We start from the raw sequence: 11,442 nt of genomic DNA, 5'->3' as shown, positions 1-11,442 counted from the left end.
GTTCCAGGAAATATAATTTCTTTAGACAATATTTTATAAGAATTTTATGAAAAACTAGCAATTTATATCACAATGTAAAAACAATAAAGAAATTTGAAAAAACTCAGTTTATTTCGTATAACTAATCTACGTTCTGGAAAAGCACTCGGACGACATAATTCTTAAAGAAGTTTAAACCCAATGGCTGAAATTGCGATGAATCTGAAGCTGGCCTCAGAATTCCTTAGGAAATAGATTAATGTAAAGCTATTAAAGCGTTTCATTGTTTCACAGTTTCATTGTTTTCATTCTTTGAGATATCTGAACATAAAGTTTTTTAAAATATTTTTTCCTTTATTTCACAGCTATTCCTGTAAATATCCTTTTTCCAAAAGAAAAACTATTTATATTGTTTATTCTATAACATATCGTTTCTTACAATTTCTTAGAATTGATTTTTATTGGACAAAAATTATGGTCACAGTGGGGACTTGTTAGTTTGGCGAAAAATAAAAGCAAAATGTTAAGGTATACGATTGGCAAAGCCTTTATTTTGAACACCAATTTCTATGATTTCAAATTCTAAGGCCAAATTCGGGTTGATCACGAGCTTCTAGAAAAGTATACTTTGGCCTCTCTAAACATTTTTTGTTCCGATTTTCTAATTCGATCAACATTAGTTTTTGGGACATTAAGGATTGTAGATTTGATTATCTCATATTTTTGTATAAATCTTTAATAAAAAAATCTCAGATTATCTAGATTCTTCATTTTACTAAAATAAATACCCCTCCTAATAACGTCGAAGCTTTTCTGACATGATTCTTAGTTATTTTTGTTAATTTAACTCTAATTTAAATTATTTTATTTATATTTGTTCGTTAAACTGAGTACAAAAAATATTTTTTGTTCGTTATGTAAGGTACTCAATGTAAAAATATTGATAGTTCGCTAAATGCGATGTTCGTAGAAACGAATGTTCGTTAAATCGGAAAACTACTGTATAATGTGACTAATAACGAAAAATTTTACTTCAAGATAAATTTTAAATCATCATCTCTCTTTGCTGAAATTATTGCAATATATCATGCCATTAGAATTGCTGTAGAGGACAATAGATCCAAAATTGTAATTTTCACTGACAGCCTTGTTAGTTGTCAGTTACTTCAATCGGAAAAGCATGATTATTTTTATATTGCTGAGATTCACAATTTAATAGCAAATTCGTCATTGGAGGCTGTGGAGGTTGTATGGACCCCAAGTCATGTTGGAATTAGTTTCAATGAAATTGCAGATGAAATGGCCAAGAATGCCTGTGAGATTGGAGCTATTTTTGAGGCCAGATTGAGTCCTCTTGAAGCGATACGTAATGTTAGAGAGCAACTATGCAATGAGCAAAAGGAAGAGTTTGAGCAAATTTTTCTTGAAAAAGGAAAATGGTTTAAGGAAGTGAACATCTATATCTCGCCAAAGCAATTTTTTAAGAGCAAAATTCTAATACCAGAGGATGTTAAGACAATAAATAGACTCATGGCGGGTCACTCATACAACAAAATTTATCTTAACTTAATAAATGTGAGTTCTTCAGCAAATTGTGAGATATGTAAAGTACTGGATACAAATGATCATGTAATATTTCAATGTCCTCGGTTTAACCAGTTAAGATCTGTTTTTGGCTTCTTCCAACATTTTGACAACATAAAAAGTATTTTGCGCACGGAGAATTTGGAATTATATAAAGATTTGTGTTCCTTTATCAGGAACTCTAGGATAATACTGTAAATGGATTTTTTATTTTTAAATGGATTGTATCGTTTGGTTTTAAACTGGTTTTAATATCTTTCATCAGTCAACACTTTTCATTATTTAACTACAATTTTCAATCAACATCTTTCATCTGGCAACTCTCACTATCATTTATTATTAATCATCACTCAACATAAGTTATTTTTCATCAATCAACATTAGTATATGATCATTTATTTCTTCAATCAACATTTATCAACTTCTTTTATCAACAATCAACTTTTTTTTTTTTTCGATCAACAATCAACTTTTTTCAATCAATATTAATATTTTATCAACAATCAACATTCCTTTTTTAGCGATCGCTTTTTTATTCTTTAATATCAGCATTTGGACGAACACCCTGGAAATATAAGCCTTTAAGGCTTGTCCAACTTTTAACCTTTTAGGTTTACTTATAGTGGAAAAAAAAAAAAAAAAAAAATTCGTAATATTAATTAAGTCCAATCTCACTTGAGAAGAGAAGGAAAAAACCAAGTTGACTGACTGCTTAACGGGTTTTAAAATATAATGAGTAAGGTGTGTTTCAGAATTATAAGAACACTTTTTATTATAATATTTTTCATAAAAATGTTTAATAAATTTTATAAATTATTTTGGAAACATGATCATCTTTGAACGTGCTTTTCATCCATGTGCAATTTGTCTCCATTTCCATAATATTATAAAAACATTTCATTATTTTTTAAAAATTAAACACAATTTTAAAAAATTATTTGCTGATTCGTCCTTTAAGAAGATTAAATATTCCAGAATTCACACTTTTTACTAAAGTTTTTATTATATTTTTTTCCCAAGTAAACTTGATTGGGTTGTATCCCTCAAAGATTTTCCATGGACTTTACATCTAGTTAGCACTGCTGGCCACTCTAAAGCAGGTGTATTTTTGGTGTTAAACCAGTTTTTGAAAAATCTAATGTTGGGTATAAAAGCATTTTCTTGCTGAAAATTTAGTTTTTTGTTGGACTTTGTGCCATGAAAAGCACAAAATTAATTTCTAGAGTTCTGGCGTAGGACGTGCTGTTAATTTTGCATGAAAGAAATTGGAATTGGTGGCAGACGTAGGAGCAAAAAGCTACAAAAAGCGACCCATCACCAAAATTTCTCTTGGAAACGTATAGGGAATCCTTGCTCATATCTTTCCAATATCCTCATTTTCTATCTGGATTCCACTTTTTTCCTACTGATGTCAAATTTATAGTTATTTTCCCATTTACAAAAAAAATAGATAAAGTCATACTTGGATGTAATTTGCTTGCATGTTTTCTTTCGCGAACTGGAGCTTTGCAGTAACAATGAGTAATAACCGCAGAACTTGCTTCATTTTTAAATATTTTGAATTATTTATTTCTGAATTGATTTAAAATCTGAGCTTTTATATTTTTTAAACTCAAAGTTGAATTGTTCTTTTTACAAATAATATGGGGTATTTCTCGCTGGGAAAGTGTTTTCTGTCGTGCTGATCACTTGGTTTGTGCTTAATTATCACGACAAATAAAATTAACAACTTTTTTAATCCTATCCAATTTCTGAGCAATTTGCCTAAATTTTAAAAGTTGATCTTTTATTGCCGAAATTTTACCTTTTGCAGGGTCAGAATGAACAAAATCTACATGGCATATCAAAGACACAATTTTTTCTTTATTTTATATTATTCATGGCCTACTAAGTTGCATATCACACCTTTTTTTACTCTGAATGAATTTTAATGCAATTCAAAATCAGTTATTAATGTTTTATATTGTTATCATACATAATTTTTATCAATAACACGCTAAAAAATTAATTTAAATATTAAAAATTATTTCATAGTACCTTCAATAATGCATTTTAAATTAAATATAGGCACCAATGAAAATTCGCATGAAAATCATCGAATGTTCATTTGTTATAAGCACTCATTTTAATGACTTACTATTTTTAATGTTAGAAAAATAATATTGTATATTATACATCTAATGTATATTAGTGTCTCGAGGAACAGCCTTTTTAAGAATTTGATTTAGGAACTCGATCAATGCGTATTAATGTACTGAAAACGAGAAAAATAAAAAAAAAAATTTGGAATGGTCCTCAGTTCCTTGCCAGCGATTGAAAATCCTGACCTCAGTATAATTTTTGAAAAATATAATAGGGGTTTTCATAAATAAACGTTCAAAAGCCTCGCAAACTGTACATTTTCAATTTTACATTGAATTTGTAACAAATTGTGTGGGATTTTACTTCCACAACACTGATACATTTGATCGCATATTTGAACTGATCATTTTAAACTATTTTTTTTTTTTCTTCTAAATAATGCAGATAGCCATTTGTGCAAATGTGCAAGTTTGCACACGTGTTTCATGAATCCCCTTAATATGATAAATTTTTTAAAAAATAAAAAAATGATTCTATTAAAAAAATAAAATATCCAAAAAGTGAATAAATCTTAATATTGTTAACAATATTACAGACTAGTCCAGTGGCTCCCACCGTTTTTTACTTCGAGGGCCCCTTGAGGAATTTATTTATTTTCACATATTTTGATATTTTATTGTTCTAAATAATTGTTTATCCGAAAATTTTCCGAGTCCATAAATTCCTAGTTCAAATAAATGTAGAGATGTCATATCTATAAAATATTCCCGTTCAATAAGAATATTCAATGTTTAAGAGAGGTTTTCCATTGAATGGTTTTGAAGAAAGAATGACTGCTTTGTTGAATTGTTAATGTTTAATTTTATGATCGTGAGAACTTTCACGTTCATTTCTCGTCAAGGTAGCGAAAAGGTTTATCAAGTATGGTCGACATGCTTAAAGAGTAACGATTCTAAAATGTGCTGCGATTGCAGAGATGTGAGCTGAGTATGTAAGCTAAGTTTTCGAGAAAATAATATGAGAAAGTTGGTCTTCTTCGATGTTGTTGGGGAATGCGGTATCCGCATAATATATGAATTGCACTCTTTGCGAATTTACTGTGTACTTGGACCATAAATTTAATTTGTAAAATACCTACGAATTATTTTACTGCGTGGTTTTGACTGTTTACGCGAAACGCTGGGGATTTTATGTTGTTAATTTAACAATATTGATCGACAAAAAAATGGAATATTTATATTTAAAATTAACTGGATTAAATTATTGAAGACGAATAAAGGGTCACCTCTGTTTCGGAAATATATTTTTTAGTCCTTTCAGCAAAAATAAATCGGCGGCGGCTAGAAGCCGGCTGGAGACACTGTTTTTATAATTCAAATTTTCAGAGAAAAATTTCAAAAACATCGTAATTTGGGGAAAAAATTTAAAAAATGTATCTGGAAACAATATTTAAGCTTATAGCAAATACAACTCAACTTTTTTTTACTGTCTTTAATAAAAGTCTTTTATAGTTTAAGTACTAAGTCGGTTTCTTTTCTCATGAATACCACGAAACAGATGTATTGCAAAATGATTATAGTACATGATTCATTTTAAGTAAAATGGACCATGTACACCAATATGTTTCACCGGCACAATTCCTTATTATAAATTTGTAATTTCCTTTTCTTCTTTAATCTTCTCCTGAAGTTAGGATATTTGATATATGTATTACGATATGTGATTAAATTCGAAAGATTTAAAAGGGTGTGATGAATTTCGATCAAAAAATGCGAAATACTACACAGACAACAAAATTCTTTCTATTTACGAGAATTAATTGAAAACATATAATAAAAGTTTAAGAAAAACCTCTCGATTTGAAATCGATTAATTTTTAAAACTTAATTTTATCACATACACCTGTGCCTGTATTCTAATGGAAATATTTATACTCATCTTGTTTAAAACAGGGTGAACACATGTAATTTAAATCGTCACCTGAAACGCTAACTAACGAAAAATTCAAAATCGATTTTATTGTTGATTCTAATGTAAACAAAAGGCCCTATCTACAGAAACATTTTAATATTAAGGGTAAAAAGTCCAATTTATCTATTTTTATATACGCCATTAAACAATTTGTTTATTTAATACAAGTAAATCGCGATGATAAAAACAAACTTTTCAATTTAAATACTTTTTTGCTTCTCTTGTTAAATTTTAAGAACGTTAGATAGGGCCGTTTACGTTTTAGGTGACGAAATTCATTTTTTAAATTTTAATGTGCTCATTTTAAAAATTATTTGAATAACACAACTAACAAACAATTTTAGATTTTGGGGAAGGATCCGAGATATCAGGAATCGCGCAAGGAATATGACACCGAATTAAAAAATTGTCTAAGAGTGAAATATAGCCACAGTCAAGCATAAATATTGATATATAATATGTTACGATCGGACTTAAAATGGCGGCGTAATATATAAAAAACAAACAGGGCGGCATTTTTAGGCGTTGCAATAAAATATTTTTTTATATTTTTGGAAATGTTATTAACATATCTTTAATCGTAGGGGGTGACTGACTCAAATTTTTTTCAACCCACCCTAATGTTTATGTGCTTAGTCAAAAAATAATTTTAGTATTTTATTGATTTAAAGTTTATTCAACCACAATTTTTTGCAAATGCGGCAAATAAATATAAGCCGATTAAATTGGCGGCTGGATATATAAAAAAGTCGGCTGCGGCGCCAAGCAGGCTCTGAGCCACTCGAATTGAACCTCTGATCATCATCTGTCTGAATGAATAATGAATGTTTGACAATATTTCAATTGGCCAGCACTATTTTAGGCAATATGAAATGAAATAATTATAATTATATATACAAATGCAAAATATATTCCCCTGCGTTAAAATTAGTCTAATATAAAAGAAAGTTACCAATATTTGCAAAAAATTATCGAAATAAAAATTAGTACAAATAAGAAAATGAGCAATAGTGATGTTTATTTTGTCGCAATATATTCGTTATTCGGATACTTTTAATAATAATTAAAAACTATGTTATATTTATACATCTGAACTAAATAAACATTTATTACATCCATATACATACAGTGAATCAATTAAGTAATTTGCCTATGTAAAATTTTATAAATTTTAAGAAAAAAACTTTATCTGAACAATTATTTTTAGCAAGATAAAGCAATTTGTTTGTTGTACTTTTTAAAGAATATCTTATGTTTTAATTTTCTACCATAAAAAGTAAAATCGTGATATTAATTAACGAGATTTTTGATAAAATGTGAACGTATTGTTAACTTTTAAGGTCAATAAAGTATTTTGCTTTTTTAGGTTTTTTGTTCATTTTTTTAATATTGCTGCATTATTTTATAAAATTTAATATTTTTATTACTCCTATGTATTAGAATAAAATTTTAGTAGTGGAACGACTAAGTTTGGACATTTCTTAACCGATTTATTATCCTATATACCTATAAGAATTTTTCAATATTTGACTTAACATGAAATCTATCGTTTCTTTGATTTAATTTCGAAAATAATAAGTAATTTTGAATTGGATACATGATATATTAGGAAATCAATGGATTTGGACCTAGAAAAAAATTTTAGTGGGGTATAAATCTATAGATTATAACAAATATAATCTGGGTTTTTGGTCATTTTGTATTGATAAATAAAAACTACATTACGGAAACCCCATCTATTTGGGGAGTACTGTGTGAATTTCATTTAGAATTGTATAATATTGATTCTTATTCAATAAAGCTAACACTAAGTACCATCCTAGCCACTCTAAGTATGGGGATATCACCGTTTACCACTATAGAACTATTACATGCTAGAATCTTGATATTCTACCTCATATTTTGAATGCATTATTTTATGAATAAAATACAGTAGGCGTAGTTGGATTTGGATTCTTGATTGGGTTCTAACTATATATAAGTGTATGTATTAGCTGAAAAATATTGCTTTTGTGGATCTTAGGTGATGAGAACCGCCTCTATTTGTAAATATCTAAATTAAGTATTTTTCCCGTACCACACGATAGGTCACTTTATATTGTTTCCAAGCAACCTATGGTCTGTTTAGAGGTCTAAATTTAAACATAGTGTTCTTTTAAGTTCGTATATGGACTTTGGAGAAGAAAAATGAGGACTTCAGTGGTTTTTGCTTGGATACAAGTCGCTCTCCTTTGGCAGTTAAAGATTTTGAAAGACAACTCAGTGCGTTTTTTTAATAATTCTTTGTGTTATTTCATCAATTTCTATATTTTATATTTTTTAATGATTGATTAAACATCTCATAATTGAATTTCATTGATTTATACTTGTTCTAAAAATATAAACTAATTTTTTATATTGGAATTGCCTCAGTATTTCCCTTTAAACATTTTTGACGCAAATAACTACACAGTTTCACACAATAAGGATATGATTTTTGAAAATTACAATTGAAAAATACTTAACACGTGTCCTTTTAACAATAAATTCCAAAAAGCAATTAAAAAATAATTTGAAAAACCCAACGAAATTAACTGGAAATTTCAATATGCAAAATACTTTATTGACGTGCAAATTCTGATGAAAAATAATAAAATGCAACAACAAATGCACCAAAATTTTTATTTTAATATTTTTTCATGGTTTTCCCATTCTACATAATCTCTATTTTCAATTGGAAAACATAATTTTACTTTTTACCTGTTTTTTTGAATTTTATTTATGAACAAAAAACAAAATTCTCTTAAAAAAAGGTAGGCAAAAAACTTAGTTGATTCACTGTATGTACATATACGCATGAATATAACATACAATTTCTAATTATTATTAAAAGTATCCGAATAATGGATATTTTGCGACAAAATAATTGTACATTTTCTATTTTTACATATTTTCCTTGTAATTTTTGATAAATTTCTTTGATATTTGACTAATTTTAAAATCATAATTTCATGTTGTAGTAATAAACTAAAAGTTAAAATTTATTATTTATATATAATAATATACATATCGTCACCTGAAACGCAAAAGAGCGTAAGCATGAATAAATTTTAATACTCTCTCTAACAACTCTTTAACTCATTTCGAGTAAATCCTCACAATTTTTAACATCAATACATAAATACATTTTTATTTTTTTAATGATTTTAAACAATTTATAAAAAAATACTTAGTTAAAAAACGTTTTTTAAGAGGTTAAAAAACTTTTAAAAAGTGTATTTATTCGCTAATATTTAAAATATTAAGGTTAATGTCCTAAGTTGTGGGTAATAAATATACTCACTTAAATTTTTGAGTTTCAGCTAAAACCCCCTTTTTTAGGATTTTCTTTTTTAAACTTTTAACTTTGGTGGCTTTTGCTAAAAATTATTCACGAGTAGATAATTAATTTTACTTCTAAGATATTAGCAATGTTCAAAAGTTCATCATTTTTTTAACCCTAAAATCTGAAATAAAAAGAAAATTTCCCATGTATTCTGAATTTTTATAGATATCGATTAAGACACGTCTGTCTGTCTGCGTGATTGTTGAATTCAATTTTCTGAAGACCCCAATATCTTCGGGATCCAAATCTTCAATAATTATGACTAAATGAATTATGAATAAAGTCATCGTTTTTGTTTAGCTTGGAAAATATTTAATAATTTTAATATAAATGAACTGTTCCTTACTCAATTAAAATTATTTATTTATCAATATTTTTATTGAAAATATTAATACTTAAAAGTATTGATGATGTGAATTCAAAATTTAATTGAATTCGGCGTTTCTTTGAATCAACCTGATAATCTTAAAATTGATGCCTAAGAATATGTTTAAAATTAATTCTTGATATGTACAATAAACACTAAATTTGTAAAAAACATTTACATAGTTTGTAATTTTTATAATATAAAATAACTAAAAAGAAATCTTATCGGAATTAATATTTACATAATCAATATTGGATAGTTTGTGAAAGTTGCAAAATTTTTCTTCTTACAAACATTCTTCGCATTCGTCTAAAGCTACAGCTACTGATGGTGGAAGTTCGACCTGTAATAATTTTGCAATAGTTTGTGCATCTTCATCATCTAAGTCATCTTTACCACAATTACGTTCTTGCATTTCTATATCTAAAGTACCATGTTGATGTTGAAAGGAAATAAGAAATATTGTTACAGAAATTATTATAAAAAGAATAGCTGTGGCAGAACTCATTGCAATTATTATAGTAGATCTATTGGAGCCTTCAGTGATGGAGACGGGTAGAGCTTTTCCAAAATCATCTGATTCATCTGCCAAATTATCATTGAACGTTTGACCGACATCTTGTGGGGGATATGTTTCGAATAACGTTGCAGCTATGTCATCGGATAATAATGGCGTTACTTGTTTGCTTACTGAATTATAATCGTTTACAGGTTCTGTCAAGTTCGATTGAACTATTTGCTCGTTTTGAATAATAAAAATATAATTATTTTCGTATTTCTCCGTTGTGTTGTTAGTATTGATATAACTAATTTCAGAAATATTGCTTTCAGGTGCTTCAGATTCATTTATGGTCCTTAAAGTTGTTGATGTAACTTCATGAGTTTCATGGTTTTCATAGTTAGTTTTTTCTATTTTTGAGAGATAAGTATTATTTTTCAATGTTTCTGTCCCAATTGACTCGCTATATTTATCAGTTTGATTATATTGATCAGTTCCTTGTTTGACATGTTTTTCATGGTGCAGTTCATTTAAAGAACGTTCTTCACCACTTTTCCAAAGTAATTCGTCGACTTCTTCTTTTTTTATGTTCACGGAGTTGTCTTGCTCTAGATGTTGCTTGGACTCATTTTTAACTACATTGTTTTCATTTTGATTTATCGCTCCCGTTGACTGATAATAGTCAGCTGTAAATGTATTTTCTTCACTGCTTTCTATAGATGTACAATCTGTAATGTTCTCTGACTCTAACGCATTACTTATTGTGCGTTCGTTTATAGTTTTCAAATCCAGTGTATAATTTTTATTAGTACTCCCATTTGTTGTTTTATTTTCCTGTGCATACTGATCAGTGTAGGTTAACTCAATTAGATTTTTCTCATCATTTTGCAAAAAGGGATATTCAATAGCATGTTGTTGGACCAATACTTTTTTTATAACCACGTGTTTATATTCTTCGTCTACACATGAGTCATTAGCATTTTCTACTTCTTTTGTCACTTCTTCAAAATATAATTGAGGATAATCCGTAATATTTAAAACATCTATTTCATTACTATTGTTTGGGGTTCTCGAAATAGTCTCATGCAAATCCACAGATAAAATATTGTCTTTATTATTGCTATCATAGTTCTGTGTTACAAAATCAATTGAATCGTATGAAAGGGTTGTATAGTTAATATTTGGTAATTCATTTATTATTTCTGATGCAGATTCATCCACTTCTGTTTTGTTTAAATTTACATTATTGTCTTCAGTGATATGAACATCATATTTAGTTGTATTAACTTCGCAAACCGAATCCACACAATTTTGTGGTAGATTATTTTCGGATATTGCTAAATTTTCATTAAAATCTTGCTGATCGAATATATATTTTGAGACATCTGCTGAGTAATTTGTTCCAAATTTTTTTATTATTTGTTGTTGTTGTCGAAATGTATCTACAATAAACAAAAAAAATATTTATAAAATTTTTAATATGTATGTAATTAGATAAATTTTTTTCGAAAATTGTTTTCTTCTGACAAGAACCATGTTAATTATTTTGATTGATGCTGAGTTTAGCGGTTTAAAAAATAAAATTTAAAAAATCGT

The 11,442-nt window shown here is 27.8% G+C and overlaps 1 protein-coding gene across 1 annotated transcript in view; it reads right to left on the bottom strand.

Moving 5' to 3' along the window:
- Positions 1-9,440: 9,440 nt before the first annotated feature.
- The window catches only part of LOC119607299 (probable basic-leucine zipper transcription factor S), a 30,323-nt gene continuing 28,321 nt past the window's right edge, over positions 9,441-11,442 (bottom strand). Inside the window, exon 3 of the mRNA XM_037961172.1 lies at positions 9,441-11,288. Within this exon, the coding sequence (XP_037817100.1) occupies positions 9,634-11,288 (1,655 nt within the window). The 3' untranslated portion in view covers positions 9,441-9,633. The remainder of the gene's footprint in view (positions 11,289-11,442) is intronic.

Source organism: Lucilia sericata, unplaced genomic scaffold (assembly GCF_015586225.1).
Source record: "Lucilia sericata isolate MDLA Ls3-8-SP2 unplaced genomic scaffold, ASM1558622v1 Contig000685F_arrow, whole genome shotgun sequence".
Lineage (NCBI taxonomy): Eukaryota > Metazoa > Arthropoda > Insecta > Diptera > Calliphoridae > Lucilia > Lucilia sericata.
Note: the sequence above shows the minus strand (reverse complement) of the source record. Positions and strands in the feature narration are given on the sequence as shown.